The following is a 19,600-nucleotide window of genomic DNA, read 5'->3' as shown; positions in this document are numbered from 1 at the left end:
CAGAATGCGTTAAGATAACGATTTAGTGTTTGACGTCGTTGACGTAATTTCTTCAGGTTGGAATCTAGAACCTCCGAGTCGCTCTAAACCTTGAACGCATCAAACCGGCACAGAAATTGACACTGCAGCTAACCAATGAACAATTGGCCTCTTCCCAAATCCACCAATGGAGGTAGTGCAGAGGTGGGCTCGCGATGACCTCATGATTGTTGCTCGGTCTCCAAGAGTCGTTTGCTGTAGTCCCATTGGCGCAGGTGATCTGTCTCGGGATGAGCGAGGAGAGGAGAGGAGAGTGGCGGCGAGTCGCGGCGAGGGGAAGGGAAGAGAGGGGAACGCTCCGGTGGACAAGTGTCCAGGGCTCGCTTTGAATTCCAAAAGGATACCGGCCACCTTTAACATCCACTGGGAACACTCGACGATGACAGCTTCACCGAATGGGGCACTTTGAGATATGATGTGGTTTATTTCCGGTGGGGAATAGTACTATGATTTGGTATGTGGCCACTTTGATAGCAAGTGTATTCAGCACCCGAGGAACGGCCGCTCAAGGTGAGTCGAAGCACATTAGCTTTTACGGACCGGCGACTTCTGCTCAAAGTTTAACCCTTGAAATTCTCTCACCGATTGATGTCACCATTTCTGCAATAGTTTGGGATTCAAATGGCCAAGTTGGTGATTTGCTAGAACGTGTTGAGTAGCCCGAAGCAATACATTGAAATGGAGCTTGTTGAAAATGTGTGGTGCAACAATGCTGACTGCAATACATCATTGAGCTTCTACGTGCATTGTCGCGGTGGGATTCTCTGCAATTTAGGGCTTTTGAGCAAAGTGCAAGGTGAGCCAGCGGTTGCAGCATGCACCTGGCTTCCCAGACTGTCAACGTCAGTGGTAATGTACTCGAATTTGATTGCATGGTGGCTTGCCCTAGTTTTACCACTTTTGTCCGCCAGAGGGAACACTACCTGTGTGGGCTTGACGTAATAATTAGCCTGCACACTGCTGCGTCTCCTCAAGTTGGGGTCACCGGAGCTGATCTTGGCAATTTTCATGTTAAACAACTACAAACCAAACATTTTGCTTCAGTTCAGCAGTGTGGGATGGTTAAAAGTCCGCTCAATCAAGCTATTGACCCTGACCTTGCGTGTTTGCACAGTGATTGACTGAGAAGAATGTGCTCAAGATATGTCACACGAGTGTGGATTGCCGTTGTCAATTATGGAATTTAAAATGCTGGCCAGGACAGACACCAGCTGTCTCACTTCAACGTGCCAGCCATCCAGACACAACAATGTTTATTGTGCCGTTGCCTCGTAAAGTGCTATTGAAACGTTGGCGCGACAGCTTTGGACATCAATCTGTGTTCTGCACATCCGCACAAAGCAAATATTTGAATTCAGAGTGCTTGTTCGTGAGCTTTCTTGAATGAATTGTTCACTGATCCACTCCCAGCTGTCTGGCCTAATTCTACCAGTCAGCAGGAGGTAAGAAGCTCAAAAGCCATTATGGAGAGCAAAATTCAAAAAGCAGCACCGCATTCCAGAAGAGCAACATATGTAGAGCACATACATGACATTGTCTGGCCTTTAGTTACACCAGCAGATCATTGTATTTCAAAACCAGGACAAAGTCATCTAAGTTACACAACTCACCCGGTTTGTTTGCTTGGCAGATTGATACAAAAACGTTCACATGATTTATCAAGATGGCGTTCAGAGGATCATAAACGTTGATTCATTTTGTCATAAAGCCATGATTAAACAGATGTTTTGCGGACGCTGACTTCAAAACAGCAAAATATCTAAACATACGCAAATAAAACACAGTTATGGGTGCAAAAAAGAGATGTATCTTGTGCTGAATCTTTCTTTTAGTCATGTGATGTTTTTGTTCGAGAGACAGTAAATGTAGCGTCATAGTTGTCATTGGACAATGATGACATGTACTGCATATGCTACCCAATCTTACTTTTCTGCACCCTTAAAAGTGGTCCCTCTGAAATAAGTCCGGGACAAAAGAAAAAAATCATCTTTGGATATTGGCCGACATGACACGAGACACAAGAGTGTTCCAAAAACGGCAGAAAAATGATGATGTTTCTCCCTCCAAAGTTTTGTGAAAGTTTTCCTGTAAATTCTGGTTGAACTGTAAGTGATTTCTTTTTTTTCATTTATCTTTCCTTCTTTGGATCATCGCCTCGATCATCATGCATATTCCCTTGGGTATTTGATTGTAAATCAACTAAATCCTAATTGGGATGGACGGACGGGGAGGGGAGGTGGTGGCAGAGGAAATTTTGCTGGGGTTTCCATCTCCATCCTTTGCTCTCTCTCTCTCTCCCGCTTTCATCATCAACATTGAAGTCATAGCACCAAGGGCCCTGTTGGTGCGCAATTTCAGATGATGTCACCAGCAGCCAATCAACACATTGTAAAGCTTGAAAGCGTGTGTGCGTGTGTGTGTGCGTGTGTGTGTTGGTTCTCCACCACTGGGAATAGCGAGCGAGCACACACTTATTATCTGGTTCTACTGGCGAGCATGAGCCATCTCCTATTTGTGAGCTATTTTTCATTTAAAAATTCTTCTGAATTGGAGAATTGACGATTTGGCTTCAGTGGACGCGTTGGGATTTCTGAAAGCAGTTCTATTAAAAAAGAAAAAAAGATAGCCTGCAGTACTAAACGCATCCTTTTCTCCTTCTATTCCCTGCTTTGGCGGCTAACATTCTTTCAACTCCGATTGAAGACACGATAAGGGCAAGACCAGATGAAAAGATTGTGTCTTGATAGCTCACATTCAAGTGTAATCCAGGCCTTCAGCTTGGCTTCTTGATTGATCACTAGCAGGCGGCGTATAGAACCTAAAGCTTAGCATATGTTTTTCTTATCAGATAGAAATAATCCCTCCCTCAAAGACCCTGACTCTCAATAAACGTATTAGTATATCACTTTTGCTGCTTTTCTGATCAAGCTGTGGAATTAGATGTCAGACCTTTGTGATTTTTCCATTGATTTTGGCTCATCCAAAACAGACAAGTGATCAAATGTCACAACATTGACTTGAATTGCAAAAATCCATTTTGGAGAGTTTTATTTTTTTCCATCTGTTCTTATATTACATTTTTAACATGACAAATGCTACAGATGCTTCAAAGTCCAACTTGAGCATGTTCCCGCAGGTGCCCACGGAGTGCGAGAGGAGCCCCAGTTTGTGACGGCACGTGCAGGCGAGAACATCATCCTGGGATGCGATGTGTCCCACCCTTTGAACGGCCAGCCCTACGTGGTGGAGTGGTTTAAGTATGGAATGCCCATCCCCTTCTTCATCAACTTTCGTTTTTATCCTCCACATGTGGACCCAGAGTATGCTGGTAAGATGTGTTTAGTGACTTTTGAGATTGACCACAAATAAAAATTCAAGTCTCTGCAAAACGGAGAAATAAAGGCATCATTCAATTGTTATTGTCATAGTTTCATATTCTTACGACTGCTCTCCTACCTCGAGTGTAAAAAGGAAACATTTTCAAAATAATAATAAATGATCATTACTATTACTATTAATGGTTATTAATTATGATATGAATCAATTAAAAAGATGTCTTGTCTCATGGCCTAAAGTAGTTGGGATTATTGAGGACTGGCTTGGCTTTGCTGATGTTTTTGAGTCCCAGAAATCCTTTGTTGAACTCATCTGCTATGATGCAATTATCAGTCGGCATGGAGCAAAAGACGCCCGCCCACGACCGACTGACCCTGTCCAAATTTGATATGCTGTTGCGTATGAATATCCAGCGACACGATGTGCTGTCACATTTTGGCGACTTGCCACTCATTAGCGTAAGTTACGGCAAAGTGCCTGCCCTCGCCACAATGTATCTTCAAGACAAAGTGGCGTTGTGCCCGTGAAGAGAACATCTCAGCCCCACTGAAGCTGACAACTTTCTCTTTGTATTCATCACCACCAGTCACTTTTGCATTTTGACGTTGGGTTACTGCTCTTGCTCTTGCTCTTGCTCTTGCTCTTGCTCTTGCTCTTGCTCTTGCTCTTGCTCTTGCTCTTGCTCTTGCTCTTGCTCTTGCTCTTGCTCTTGCAGGTGCTGTTCATAAAAAAGGTGACACACGCTGATGTTACACACTTTTCAAGCCTTGCCTATTTATATCTGAGCTATTTGAAGCTTGTTAATATTCACTTGGCATTTTTTATCCTTTGACGTTTTTTTTTTTTTTTTTATCAGTACACTTTTCACCTCCTCATTACATTCAACTCACTCAACTGCCTTCCTGCTGATCTCATCCGTATTTCTGATTTTTTTTTTCTTTTCTCTCCAGGCCGGGCCAGTCTATACGGCAAATCCTCCTTGCGGATAGAAAATGTTCGTTCGGACGACCAAGGCTGGTATGAGTGTAAGGTGCTGATGCTGGAGCAGCAATATGATACTTTCTATAATGGAAGTTGGGTGCATCTAACTGTCAATGGTAAGAGAAGTTGGAGCCAAAATAACCCAATCATTTATTTTGAAGTTTGTTGTTCTAGTCATGATTTTAACTCTAACCATTCCTATTTGCATGCCTCTCCAGCCCCTCCCACATTCACAGATACGCCACCTCAGTATGTTGAGGCCAAGGAGGGAGGAAGCATCATTTTGACCTGCATTGCCTTTGGCAACCCCAAACCCTCGGTCAGCTGGTTGCGGGACAGCAACCTTCTGGTCACCAGTGCCAAGTATAAGGTATCCATCCGCAATACCGACATTTGATCACCTGGCGCAAACAAACTCAATGGATTGAGTGAATGGAAGCGGACGCAAACGTCAAAGCGGTTGCACTTTTGTATGTTCAGGTATTTGATGGAAGTTTGACAGTGCTGTCCATCGGCCGAGAAGATCGCGGTGCCTATACATGTCGAGCCTTTAGCCCCCAAGGAGAGGCCATTCACACAACACGGCTGCTAGTTCAAGGTGGGGAGCTCACGTTAAACAGCCATCACCACTTTTTAGCCAAGGTGCGCGCAAGGGATTTAGAAGAGCATCATCGGCACCAAAACTTTGAATGGCGGTCCGTCCGGTCAATGCAATATAAAAAGAGAATAACGAGCAATGTCATTAACTGCTCTGTGGGTTTTCCGTCGAGCGCGACGCACATTTTAAAGACCAAGGACAAAAGGAGGAGAGTCAAGTCGGGCTCTGCATCATTCCAAAAATTGCCAAGTCATAGCACACCTTTCTTTTTCATTCCAATTCATCTTTAAATAAGTGATGTGATCCAAAAAGTGGGATTGTGTAACCACACCGTGTCATTTCAGGAACACCTTAGTCAGCAAGACGAAAAGTTTCTTTTTTTTTTTAAAAACATTTTTGGGAGGCTTAGCAAAGGAAAAAAGAGCCATCGATGAAATGTCAGCTTTTGTAACTTAAGCAATAGATCAAGTTGAGCAAAAACTCCCAAAATGAATAATTCATTTAATACATAATACAACAAGAAACGCACCTCTGTGCTTTCTTTTTCTTTTTTTTACATTTCCAGAAACTAACTCTTGGTGTTATTTCCAGATTGTTTAACGGGATCCCTTCATTTCCCAAAACAGATGGTGCTGCAAATATTCCACCTCATTTAATTCGTAGATTGCGGCCAAAGCTGGCCGAACCAAAAGTCAACCCCTGCAAAGTATGACGCAATCTCTCGGGATTAAATGTTGACATTTTCAACAGATTGATTTTCAGGCAAAAGCATGTTTGCTTCCAAAAAATAACAAAAATGATCTTCAAGGCATTTCAGTTATCCTGCTCACGTCCTTAACCTGACCATATTTAAAATGATATCAATTGTGCCCAGCCAATATTCCATCCAGCCCCTGAAAATATAATTTCTTTTTAAACCACTAATACAAAGCCCGAGATAAGCTACGATATGTTCAGTTGACCAGCTCTGTATAGTTTATAGCAGAGATGGATTAATAGAGGTCCTCCTGGAAAGCCATTGAGCTGCAGATCAACTACAGTGCCAGCAAATCTCCAGCGCTCAGCTGGTTCCAAATAGGGCAGGTTGGCACACATGCGCCAACACACACACACACACTAGCACACATTCGCTGCTTGTCTGGCTAAGGGCTGGCAGATGGAAATACTCTGCCTGTTAAAGGATCACAATGTGGACCACAGATCAAAACTAACATATGGGACTAGCAATCTGTGTGTGTGTGTGTGAGATTGGGTATTCCTGCAGAGGAATATTAAGCGCATGCCATATACGTACCACCTCCGATGAATTCAGTGATCCAGTGTTTGTAATTTGCTATGAATAAGTAAAGGTTAGCCATGTGATTAAAATGAAAGACACACCAACAAGTTCGAGACACTTGAAATGGTGTGGAGCGAGCATCATCCATCTGGCAGTGCAAGGATCACTTGTAAAATTGTCATAATCCTTTTCTGAGTGCAGAATAATTGTCATGACACTGATGAGGAAAAAAAAACCTGTTGCTTTTGTAGCCTCAACATTTCTTTTATAACACTGTGACAAATGTAGGTCAAAAATCCCATCTATTATCATGAAGAAAATGGGACCTATTTTTTCCTCATGTGTGTTGTCCTGCAGGCCCTCCGTTCATTGTTTCGCCGCCAGACAACATTACAGTGAACATCTCGCAAGACGCCTTCTTCACCTGCCAGGCGGAGGCCTACCCCCGCAACTTGACCTACACCTGGTTCTGGGAGGAGGACAATGTCTTTTTCAAGAAGTAAACACCATTTTTGAGAGCAGCCATTGCTCTACTCCAAGCCAACAAAAAAAAACGAAAAGAAAAGATTTCATTTGAATAACAAATGCTAACCGCACAAGATATTATTTAAAAGACAGGAGGTGCAGAGTTTGAGTCCTTTCTGAAGCTGTCTGTAGATAAGGAAAAAGGAGCAAGATTAAAGTCTCCGCTGACCAAAATGAGGGCGATGGGATCAAAGATGTCGACGGGATGACTGAAAATGTAATCTCGGGATCACAGCGTGCTTGATGTCCACTCGCATTTGTTACAAGATCAATTGAAATGTAAACAAACAATTGCAGTTTTCTAACAGTTGTTCCGTGGAGAAAGGAATTGAATCATTTAGCTGACAGCCGATAAAAATCTCCTTTTCCTTCCTTTCCGCAGCGACCTCAAGCGCAGAGTCAGTGTTCTGATCGACGGCTCCCTTATCATTGCCCAAGTCAAGCCAGAGGATGCCGGGAAATACACTTGTGCTCCTAGCAACAGCCTTGGCCTACCGCCGACTGCCTCTGCTTACCTGACTGTGCAATGTGAGTGAGCACGGCTAGAAACGTACCTGACGGAATTTCAAAAACCTACAAATTCACGTGTTTATTTTTGTCCTCTGGCAGCTCTGTGCTTGTTTGCCATTAGCGGTAACTATGGCAACAGTTCCAGAATTTTTCAAAGCCACTCCAGCTCTATATGTCTGTATGGCAATACGCGATTTCAAATGAGCGTTTGTGTCAAATACGTACACCGGGTCTAAAACTACGCCTCCTCGTGTTCTCACAATGTCCACGAGTGCTCGTTGCGAGTAACTACAGAAAAGCTGGCCGGGCTTTTGACACTCGGGCTCTTATGTGGAGCAGAATGGCAATGCTCGACTGACATTGGCAGTAGTCAAGGCAACAGATGTTTTGCATTCCCTCACTCGCCTGCCTCTTACGTACATTAGCGTGTGCCATGTGTGACAAACAGAAGCAGCAAAAAAAAAGAGAGAGAAAGAGAGAGAGGGAGGGAGGGTGAGAGATGAGATTACATCATTGCTGTTAGAGCAGGTATGTTTCTCTGTAAGACTGCAGAGGCCTCTCTCTCTCTCTCTCTCTCTCTCTCTCTCTCTCTCTCTCTCTCTCTCTCTCTCTCTTCTCCATGAACGCCCACCTCATCTGCTCTGTGGCCGACGCCATAATTCTACTTTTCAATTCATGATTCTGCTTTCCAGTGAATAATTGCATCTTCCAGTGGGAAGCGGTGGGTCGTGAGCCATTGCTGCGTCTGTGAGCTATTTTTAGAAACTTGGCTGATATTCTCGTCTGCTGGTGCTGCTGGCGGCTCTCCGCTGGGCTCTTTATAACCGCAGCGCTGCTAAGCCGACGTTTTGAACTTTGGAGGTTACAAATTGAATCCGGCAATGTCACAATAATGTCTTTATTTGCTGGGCTCCACCCTAACGCAACCCCCTTTTTTTTCTTTTTCCATCTCCACTTTTTCGCAATACCAGATGTCGTTATGATCACGCTCCACAGTCGCACCACCTCCTACCTCCTCTGCTGGGTTCTCTCTACCTTACGTCATCTGTAACATCTCTCTCTCTCTCTCTCTCTCTCACCTCAAGTTTGCGCTCTCCCTCGTTCATCCTTCCTCTGTCATGCCAATTGTATTCACTCGTTCCTGCCTCTTCACACTCCCGTTGCGTTTGGCTCATTACTTTGAAGATATCCTCTTTGACCTAACTGGTTGTATTTTGACCCTGGTGAAGAAAAGCTGTTCAGAAAATGCACGCATGAAAGGCTAAAGTGACGGGAAATGATACGTACATAAATATTTTCCGTGTCCTTTCTTGTGATTTGCGTTTGAGCAGATCCTGCCCGTGTTGTAAACATGCCATCCGTACTCTATGTGGCCATCGGTTTGCCGGGCTTTATCCGATGTCCCGTCGATGCCAACCCGCCTGTAACATTAGTTAAGTGGAAGAAAGACGGTCTCCCGCTCCGGATAGACAAGGTAAGATGAAGCACTTGTGTATCGTAAGCCTCGCTCGGGTGCAGTATATACCTATATTGTGATTAGGGCAATCAAGAATTGGGCATTACTGACATTTACAGTACCCTGGTTGGAGCCAAATGGACGACGGGAGCATCCGTGTGGCAGAGGTGACGGAGGACTCTCTGGGCACCTATACCTGCATGCCTTACAATGCCCTGGGTTCCATGGGATGGTCCCCACCTGCTCCCCTGGTGCTAAAGGTACACACACAAATAAATAACAACATAGATATATGTCAAATTAATATCCATAATATAAATATCTATATATCCAACTCAAATTGCTAATCTGACTGAACCTGTGTAGGACCCCCCCAAATTCTCAGTGGTCCCTGGAGGGGAGTACAGACAGGAGGCTGGGAGGGAACTGGTTATCCCATGCGAGGCAGAAGGAGACCCTTTTCCCAATATAACATGGAGGAAGGTACGTGGCGGCGCCTGTATCCTCGCTCTCTTACGCAGTGATGACAGTAACATGTTGATATTTTTTCAGGTGGGAAAGTCCAATAAAAGCAAGCACAACGTTTTGCCTCGCGGCAGCTTACAGTTCAAGTCACTTTCAAAGGAGGACCACGGGGAATGGGAGTGTGTCGCCACCAACGTTGCTACGAGCATCACTGCCAGCACGCATATCCAAGTTATAGGTAATGCACACATGGCATAAGTACAAAGAGCGGTCACGAGTCACCTACTTGGCTGGCCCTCGTGCAGGCACAAGCCCTCACGCACCCACCGGAGTCCATGCGGTGGCATCCTCCACCTGGGCCAACGTGTCGTGGGAGGTGGGCTACGACGGAGGCTTCCAGCAGACATTCTCAGTCTGGTACGGCCATGTGTGAGTCATCCCAGCTTGCTTGGCTTCCTGCTTTTTCTCCTGGTGGTATTTCCCAAATTGCATTCAGATACCATTTTTCATGTCAAGTCAAGTAGCCCCGCCGTGCTAAATGAACCTTTTAGTCAGGTGAAAATGCGAATTCCCCTCTCTTTACCTCTAGCGCTGCTGTTGCTGCTTTGCTCTGCTTGACTGTGTGCTGTCCATGTATTTTGATAACCTGACAATGTCAACTATTTAGCCCACTATAAGATGGGAACATTCAAATTGAAGTCTGCACAATTTAAATCGTTCATAAATCGATCAATAAATGATAATTATATTGAAGTGCAAGATTTGCTACCACAGCATTGTTTTTCCAAGATTGTTGCAAATGCTGCATGTGACCATATCAAGTCCTGAACGTCATCGCATGGACAAACGGCAAAATGCAAAGCTAACTGCAGCATGGGCTGATCATCAAATCAAAGTGCAGTTGATGATGTGATAACTCTATACTGTGTGTACTTTATAGATCAAATATTGACTAAATCAATATTGACAAGTATTTCACTTGAATTGCAAACTCTTATCAAATATGGAAATTGATGACATGGGTATTGAATGATGATATCCTACAAAGTCCGATATCTTGTGTCTCTGCTGCCCCCCCCCACTCACCTCACTCACCTCCACCCATGACTCTTGCACAGGCTAAAAAGGGAGCGTTTAGGTCCACACGATTGGCTCTCAGTACCCGTGCCAGGCGGCCAAGAGTGGATGGTGGTGCCTGGCTTGGAGCCCGAGACAACATACCAGTGCAGCGTCCTCGCCCAAAACAAGCTTGGCACAGGACCATTCAGCGAGGTTGTCACTGTGAACACATTAGGTGAGCATCTTTTGCTGCCTCTTGCGTTTGGGCCCTGCATTTTTGAAATGAGAACAAATTCCTTTCATGTACGTCATTATTCCACTGAATTCTTGGCGGTGTTGTGGATTTCAAGGCAAATGTTGTCTTCCAGTATTTCCTCTAAGTACCCCTGAACCACTGGTGCTACTTACCCCACCACGGTGCCTCACAGCCAATCGCACGCAGCAGGGAGTCCTGCTTACCTGGATCCCGCCCGCCAATCACACAGCACCCATCCAGCATTATGTGATGGAGTTTCGCTTGGGGGAGCGATGGGAGGTCCTGGATGACAGCGTCCCCTCAGGCGACACGGAGATGCTTGCCCGTGACCTCATTCAGGTAAAACAGGTTCTCTTCTGGTGGCTTCGGGTTCAACGACTAGCAATCCTTTTGAAATGGAATGAACATATTTTTGGGTGACTAATAAGTTCTGACACTTTCATCTTAATGTCACATCTATTTCTCTTCAACGAAACCATCTTGCCGTGATACATAATGTGTGAGCTTCTGACTCAGTGCCATCATGCTGATGCTTGCGTCACACACCCAACCATCCACCCACCCACTGACATTTGTCCTGCACGTCATCACGCCACATCTGCTACCTTCGATACCTTTTCTACTACTGCTTGCTTATTCCACTGAAATGATATTCATTGTTTTTATAATGAATGAACGGAAATAAATGATAGAATGACAGTCTTGTTCTTCTTTAAGGAGGCCTGGTATGAGTTTCGCGTCATGGCCGTCATGGACGACACAATCAGTGAGCCTAGCAACGTAGTCGGTGTGTCCAGTACAGGTAAGGCGTTGTTGTTGTTGTTTTCTTTTTCCTCACGATTGCCATGACTTTTCTTCTTCCTCCTCTGTAGACTTCTTTCCACCGCCAGAGATGGTTGAGGAATCAGGTTTGGCGCGACCAGTTGTGGCTGGCATCGTGGCCACCATCTGCTTCTTGGCCGCAGCCGTCCTTTTCAGTACAATGGCGGCCTGCTTTGTCAATAAGCAGCGGAGACGCAAGCTCAAAAGGAAAAAAGGTAAGGGAAAAAGCAGAAACTATTATACTTATAAATGCCAGGCAATTTTTTGCCACTAGTCAATCCAATGATGTATCATTTTTCAAAATCATTTTCCGTGTTTGACTTGTTAAGAATAGTGACGTGACAATGTCTTTTTTTTTTTCTTCTTCTTCCAGATCCACCTCTTTCTATTACCCACTTAAGAAAAAGTATGGCAACGCCGTAAGTACACACGACTCACTTGAAACAATAATTAATCATCAGTTCCCTAATATTACAACAATAATAAATGACTTTCTATTGTGCAAACCCAAAACTTTATTAGCTAAGTATGATCGAGAAGCATTACATCGGTCATGGTAGCCGAGGTTATCTTGGATGAGACTCTTGGTCTCCAATCATTTGTTTGGGGGAAAAAAAAAAAAGATGTTTCAATGCATGAGTACTGACAAACTTGTTGTTGTCATTTGGATGCATGAATCGTAAGTGATTCCTTTTTTTTCGGTTTTGTCACAAAAGCCAACAAATTGCAACATATGCAAATATTTGACATGATCTATTTCTCAGTGGGCCCCGTTTCTTTGGTGGGGGCTGGTGATGACTGCATCACGTATTGTTCTTCTCTCTATCTAGGCAATCTTCAGGAAAGGCCAGTCCAGAAAGCATTGTCTCAAAGACATCCCTGTCACAATCATCAGAGGATAGTCATGAGCAACACGGCAAGAAAGCGTCCCTAAGTCCAGCCAAGAAAGAGGAGCTGTCTCTCTACAAGAAGACCAAAAGAGCAATAACGAGCAAGAGATACACCATCTCCAAGCAAGAAGCCGAAGCGACCACACCTATCGAACTCATCAGCCGCGGCCCCGATGGCCGTTTTGTCATCGATCCGGCAGATGCCGAGTTTTCCGTCAAGCCCCGGCGAATCGAGGGTTTCCCTTTCGTGGAAGAATCCGACCTCTACCCTGAATTTCGACAGTCGGACGAGGAGAACGACGACCTTCGGCCTCTTCCGCCGGTCATGGCCCCTCTCCGGCCTCACCAGATCTCGCCCATCTCCAGTCACGAATCCTACCTCCAGCCTCCGGCCTACAGTCCTCGTTTCCAGAAGCCCTTTGAAGGTATGACTATCATGGAGAGCAGTCGACTGCAGGCCGCAGGGCAGATTCGCGGCTCTCTCCATCACAGGGCTTTCTACGGCTACCTGGGCTCCCACGGGGACCACGAGCCTCCTCCTTTTTATATGACCGATACCAGTCCCCTTAGCTCCGTCATGTCCTCCCCTCCGTACCTGAGCGAAGGTCCCTTTGCTTACCCTATGATTCCAGAAGACATGGGGGAAGGTGATTTCACACAATATGCCGTCTCTGGCTTCCCTTATCCTCTGACTCTGGCTTCTTCCTCCCATTCGCCGGAATTTTGGCGGGGAATGGATTTCACCTTCTCGACGGTGGAGGGTCCCCAGTTCATTTTCCCGCCACGCCACTCGGTCCATCTCCATCGCCACGATTCTCCCTATCCTCCCCCACCCCCTGTTCTTCCACTGAGTGCTTTCCAGACCTCTTCTCTCCCAATGCCCACCTATCCGTCCGTCTTGCCCCTGGAAGCGCCGCAGAGCTACTCGAGCAAGTCTCCCAGCAAGGCCAAGCCTCGCGGCTCTCCGGCCAGGCATTTAGCAGCCATGCAAGAGGCTCATTTAGGTCAGCTAAGACACCGTGCGAGTCGCGGCATGGCCGTTCCGGTTTTGCCTTACGCCGATCCGACGGCCCGTATGGGCCCGAGCGCCCTCAGTAGCCTGGACACCCGATGGTTTGAATCCAGCCCTCGTTTCAGTCCCAGACAGGCTCGTAGGATGGATTCGGGCGCGCATCAGGTGGTTCTCCAGCCCTCTCGACTTTCCCCTCTCACCCAAAGCCCCTTGAGTTCTCACCAGGGATCCCCCGAGATTGTCGTCCGTCCCCGACCGCGGCCCAACATCATACCCCCGGGGATGTCTGAGATTAGCCTCCTCCCTCCTTCCGCAGCCACCTTCTCAAGGAGATCTTCCCCTTCTTCCTCACCCGCACTAGGCCAGGGTAGCAGAAGAGCCAGTCCTAGCTATCGTTCCCACATGGCCTTTGCTTCATCGGCGAGCAGCTATCCGGCTTCGCAGTCGCCCTCACCAGCCATGGAAAGGAGCAACGTGTTTGGGCAGGTGCCGTCTCACAGGAGAACTGAGGAGGAGATCCTTCCATCTGAGCCCTCTCCATCCCAGTTGTCAGCTTCAGGGTAGGTAGGGAGTGATTCATCTGCTTGACCCATGATGCTTTGAAACGTGACTTTGCTTGCTAATATAGCATATATACGTGTATATAAACAAATTATTTATCGATGCACATGAATAGAAATCAAAAACCTGCTTCCGCCTAACAGGAGGAATTGCCTCATATGAATGGAATCGAATCCCCAGATAAATATCCATTGTTACGTCTAGATCCAAGCGTTTGAGGATGCCTGTGTCATGGCGAGGGATGCTTTACGGATCTGGGCAGGCCCTGCGGCCCATCCTCGGCCCGAGTTACCCGCTTTGATGATCAATTCTCCCCCTCCGCCTTTTTCCAGATCTTTCTTTCCCACTCTGGTGTTTGTCAACGATCCCTTTAAAAGTTGTCGTTGGGCCAAGTGTGTCACAGGGCCTGTCTGCTTGTCATGTTTTTTGCGCCATGTTTGTCATCATTCTGACTTCGGGCCGGCCAGTATGGTAAGTAAGTGGCTTTGAATAGATCCTGGAGTCTTACGTGCTTTGTTTTTGATTGATCTCAGCTATCTGGGCAGCGTTGTTGTGACCAAGTCGTCTACACCGCAATAGGTAAGGGTTGGATCCATGTCTGAAAGGGGGGGGGGTTAGCAGGTGGGGCTTTATTTGATCACCTCGTCCTTTAAAGGGGAATACTAGCGATCAAGAGTCTCTGCTCAATTTTTGCCTCCCTCAGTCAATCGCAGGTCATCTCGGTTCTCTTTTGTTTTTGCAAAATGCCCAGTGCATTGAATATAAACGTAGCAGCAACATATTTCGGCTTCAAACAGCAAATGCGTCATTTCCAGAATTTGAAGACTTGGCGGCAGCCGTGAATCGCTTATTTTTAAGCGTGACGTGTCGGCTGCCGTGTTGCGTTTTTTTTATTTTTTATTTTTTTTAAATGAGCTTAAATAAACATTCAGTAAATTTTCTCTGTTTACATGTTTAGCTTTTGTAAGTGGAAAAACATCCGGGCAGATTTCTCTCTCCCTCTCTTCCGTTGCCAAGCTAACTCGAGACACGCATGTCGTATGATCGATCCCATTTGAAGTCCTCTGCACGCAGGATGAAAAATAATGCTTGAGGAAATTTGTCAAGCAAGTGGCACACTGTACAATAAAACACAAAAAGTGCTAAGTTCAAGTGAGCTGATGGATGAAAATCTTTTTGAATGTATTCCCCTTTAAAGTTCTGTTCCATGTGCAAACTGCCATGCATGCCATTGCTAAATCCTCCTCCGTTTCCCCCCCAAAAAAAGAAAAAAAAAAGAAACCCAAACAATTCTATTGATGAATTCTTGTTACATTTCTTGTCCTAGTGCTTCGCTTTTCTTTGGCTTATTTTTCATGATGTGACTGTTCCCGCGTAGTCATTTCCCCTCCAGCCATCTCTTCCCCCTGTCAGCATGGTGAAGCCCATTGTAGACAGTTTCCATGTCTATGAATACATATTGATAATGCTTTGTTGCTCAGCTGTGATTTTTTTATTCCTTGTTCTAATGATCCTTGGTTTCTCTCTGTAGCCACTGTGGAAAGATGGCCGCCACACTTATGCTTTTTGTTTTCTGTGCATAAATACCGTGCTGGTGTGTGAGTGGCAAAAAAAAAACACCCAAAAAAAAAATCTCCTAAGAGAGACACCTATTTGGATGTGCCACTGACAAGCCGCACCAAGGGAGCATTTCAAAATAAAAGAAATACATAGTCAGTATCTACATTTTGGTGTAGTTGTCCTGCAAATGAACAGCGTCATTGGTTCATGGAAAGACGTATTTCACAGATGCAAGTCAGGTGTCTCATCTTTATTCTTTAACAATGTGTTGCATGGATCAAGCAGGACTGAATTAGAATTTCTGAGTTTGCCCTTGAAAATATATGGCATGGAGTTAGCCCCTTTTCCCCTCTTTGTTGTCCTCCTTTAGAAAACGTCGAGGTGCGCCGAGTGTCCTTTCGGGGTCTGAGAGGATGGATGCTCTGAAATACCAACGTATTGGAAAGGCTAAGAAGGTGACCATGAATAACAATAATTCCAAGGCCAGGAGGAAAGCAGGTACGTTGCGACGCGCGCACCAATTTTGTCACCATTTTAGACCGGGCATGCCGATTTGAGTTGTGCTCAGAATTCCATCCGCATAGCAGTCTTTGTTGACGGAATGTCTTTGCAGGTGTCTCCAGCTCTCAGACCCAGCAGGCTCACATCACTCAGGTACTTCAGCCCGAAGAAGCGCTCTACCTCCACAGGAAAAAGAAACGTCTCCGGATTCACGATCCATACAATCGCTTCTCTGCTCTGCTGTACCGCCGGCCCCTTCCAGAAGATCAAAAGGCTATTTTGGCTTGTATGGACAACGTAGAACTAGACCAGGCCACCTTCCTCTGAAAATAAGGTCGTATGTTCTATGACCACACTTCCAAACCATTTCAAACATTTATGCATTTAGATTGGTTACACCGCCTCTACATTTCACATGACTCTGAATGAATCGGCTCAATATTTGTTTGACCCTGATGACAATCCCTCCAAAATCGGAAAAGTTGATTTAGATATGATGTACTTCTAAATTGTGCTCTCTGAAATCAAAGCGGTCATCTCCATTTTCCTTCAATGGTCACGTTTAGTATTATTCTCAATGCGTTCCTCAATGCTGCCGCAATTTTTCTCCAGTGCAAAAAGTGATGATAAAAATGTGCAAAAGTGAAACCCAAGCTTGCACTGCCTGGTGAGCAGGTTGTGACTTACGTATGTGTTGCTTCTACTTCGCACATCATGTTATTCAAGAAAGGTTCTCTGATGAATGTTTTTTTCTGAAATCTATCCAAACATGTGACAGCAGTCTGCAAAAGGTCATATGATATTGTGGCAGGACAAACATGAAAACAAAATAGAACATGTAAAACTATTGTTCAATTGATGAGGATAAAAATGTTTTTATTTCAAATCATTTTAGAAACCCAAATTTGACCAAAAAAAATCAGTTCATCACTACACAATAAATTAATTTAAAATATAATCTTTTGACTTAGTTATTGGTTGCGGTGAATAACAGTAGGTTGTATGTTCATAATGAAGATGAGATGAAAGTTCCCTTCTAAAATAGTTGACTCACTGCTGTCTCGTTTGTGTTAATAAAACTAGAAAATAGCTGTGAGGATATTGCTGATGTGCATACCACTATGAACGCCGCCGTTCTGTGGAGAGATCACATTTGTCAAGCTTTTCACAACCCGACGAGCGGAAGAAAATACGAAAATATATCTTGAAAACTCCTCACGGTCGGTGGGTGGGCTGTATGGTTTCAAAGTGGTGATTCCTTCTACTTGTACTTTCAGTCAGACGACTTGAAAGTCAATCACAGTACTGTATCACTCGGGATTTCATCTCACCTGCTTTACGGGCTGTAGCTATGCGCACGCACGCATGCACGCACGCACGCACGCACGCACAACAAGTAGACAACCTGGTGCTAACCCATGCTGCACAAGTCAAACATTTACATATGTATTGTTGGCAAATGCATTTTCTCTTTAACCCAAGTACACTACCTACAAATGGAATGCAATGTCATTGTCCAACATTTTGATCAAGCTTCTTCCAGCAAAATGGTGGTGGTGGGTTGATGGCTAGCTACCCCACAAACAAAGATCCTCCCTCATCTTACACTGGCTGACAAACTCACTTTACATCCGCAACAGAGAACGAAAAGTATTGATGACATGAAGTATCACTTTTGTGTACAGATGGAGAAAAAAAAAAGAATCCATACTTTCCTTACAGTTTGTATATAAGGACTTAAATAGGCATACATCTTTTTTCTTTTTTGGTAGAAGGAGGTACAGTAGAATGCACATGTTGAAAACTTGAGTGGGGGATCTTAGTGTAGGTTCCGTGATACTTTTGTAACAAACCTATGTCAAAATGTGAGTAAAAGACATTCTCCAATATAGAAATTAGTTGATTATTAGGGAGCCGAGAAATATAAACCATCTCTATATGAATATAATATACATATGTATGTGTGGGGCCCAAATGGCTCTCTATATATTTGAGGACACTTCATGTTTTAAAAGAATGTACGAGTCTATATTTATTTTTATATCCATCTGTGCTTATATGGTAGCAGTGCAGTAGGGGAAAAAAGAAGAAAAACAAAAAACAAAGAGAATGGTGCACTCTAATGGATTTCACTGTACTGTATACAAACACAGCAACCTATTTTTATAGCTACGTCTGCTTGCCATGAATAGTAAATACGAGTTTGACTGTGGGCAATCGTCTTTAGTTCATCCTTTGGAGATAGTTCTTTTTATTCGGATTAGTTGATGGTATCCACAATTTGGGGCTTACAGAAATGATGGCACGCTTACCCTTTCGACGGTGCTCTATCTATCTATTTATTTACTTGTTGAGTTCACAATATGTACAACTGGAATGGTTTTACATGCATGTGTTCATCATTTGTAACGCAGCCATTCATAATGCTGCTTGCAACCCACGTCCAAATGTGTTTTTTCTACTTTCTGTTGAAGCACGAGCATGTTTTTGGGGTCACGTGATGTTAACTGGGTTGGTTCGAGCATTTCAGCAGCTTGGTGGCTGCCGTTCAATTCAGTGCTCTACATTGCCAAAAAAACTAAACAAACGACATATACCTGTACATTCTGAAGACTGGTGCTATTTCCAAACAGCTGTGGTGCTTTTTTTTTATTTTATTTTTTATTCGTTGTATTTCCTTGCTTCAGACTAAATGTAGCCACACACCTGTGTGTTGCACTGTAGAACCTGGCTGTCTGGCTGGCTGGCTGGATGGCCCTGTGGTCTTGGCCGTTGCTTCTGAGACATGACAGAATTACAAAGTGGCAAGCAAATATTAGAGCAAGGGCATTTTGATTTGAATACATCCTCATGACCAATTGCCTTTCTATTTGTGATTTTCAAACTAAGTCGGATATGCTTACCACATACCCTGATGAGGTCAATGAAAGAATTGGAAGTTGGAGTCTGTGCGCATCCAAAACTCACCACTAGATGGAGACAGCTCTGCATAAAAAGTGAAGCATTAGAAGTCGTGAAAAAATGACTTTTAACTCCCATTACCCAAAAAGGTGTCTCTCGTTATATTATTATATTGTAGAGAAAAAAAATCAAAGTCATTCAATAAATATATAGCTGAAAAATATTTTTCTGAAGGTCAACTCCTATTCATGCAAGCCAAACTTCAGTCTGAAAACTGTAGTTTGTGTTTTGTTTTCTTCATGAAAAGTTACGGTTTCCTTTTAATCCATAAACCAAATGCAATACTACGGAAGGAGGACAAACTGTAGTTCGGTTTTCCATTTTTATTTTTTTTTGTCACTGTCAAATGTTTTGAGTGTGCTTACAATAACTCAAACAACTCAGTACCTCAAAATGTCTCTTTGTGCAATTCATCCAGAAATGTAACAATCTATTCCAGTCTGTTCATTGGCTGAGAAATTCTTGCAAATTCTTTGTTTTTATAGATCTTCTTTGAGACATTTACAATTCTTGTTCACCCCAATGAATGAAAAATGGATTGAACTCAAATGAACTGTCACTTGTTTTATTTGTGTTTTCAAATGTCTTGGTATGCTTGAACTGTAGTTGTAAACTCATAATGGTGTATATTACATCAATTTTTATTTATTAAAAAAAATGTTTCAATTTTCCAAGACAATGTATGTTATTGCACAAAGCCAAAACACAACCACGTAAGAAGACCGAAGTGAGCATTTATTAGGATTTCGCTCGACACGTCACGTAATGGAGGACGTCAGTCATTTGATC

The 19,600-nt window shown here is 44.2% G+C and overlaps 1 protein-coding gene across 5 annotated transcripts; it reads left to right on the top strand.

The window, feature by feature from the left end:
- The first annotated feature begins 239 nt into the window (after positions 1-239).
- Positions 240-19,490, top strand: igsf9bb (immunoglobulin superfamily, member 9Bb). 5 transcript variants are annotated; one of them, XR_007486225.2, is made up of 21 exons: positions 240-549; positions 3,176-3,367; positions 4,326-4,472; positions 4,575-4,726; positions 4,837-4,954; positions 6,591-6,732; positions 7,141-7,286; positions 8,600-8,742; positions 8,844-8,984; positions 9,091-9,207; positions 9,277-9,427; positions 9,495-9,618; positions 10,308-10,483; positions 10,617-10,843; positions 11,222-11,306; positions 11,377-11,541; positions 11,700-11,745; positions 12,157-13,788; positions 14,323-14,368; positions 15,720-15,847; positions 15,963-15,981. XR_007486225.2 is itself a non-coding variant. In XM_049742117.2 (21 exons), the coding sequence occupies exons 1-21, from the start codon at positions 486-488 to the stop codon at positions 16,175-16,177; spliced, it is 3,363 nt and encodes a 1,120-aa protein (XP_049598074.1). In that variant the 5' UTR covers positions 240-485; the 3' UTR covers positions 16,178-19,490. The 5 variants fall into 5 exon arrangements, 4 of the variants coding, with proteins under 4 accessions (XP_049598074.1, XP_049598071.1, XP_049598070.1 ...); XM_049742117.2 differs by lacking the exon at positions 14,323-14,368 and having other exon boundaries at positions 12,157-12,641; positions 13,590-13,788; positions 15,963-19,490; XM_049742114.2 differs by lacking the exon at positions 14,323-14,368 and having other exon boundaries at positions 9,495-9,606; positions 15,963-19,490.
- Positions 19,491-19,600: the final 110 nt, after the last annotated feature.

Source organism: Syngnathus scovelli, chromosome 15 (assembly GCF_024217435.2).
Source record: "Syngnathus scovelli strain Florida chromosome 15, RoL_Ssco_1.2, whole genome shotgun sequence".
Classification (NCBI taxonomy): Eukaryota; Metazoa; Chordata; class Actinopteri; order Syngnathiformes; family Syngnathidae; genus Syngnathus; species Syngnathus scovelli.
Note: the sequence above shows the minus strand (reverse complement) of the source record. Positions and strands in the feature narration are given on the sequence as shown.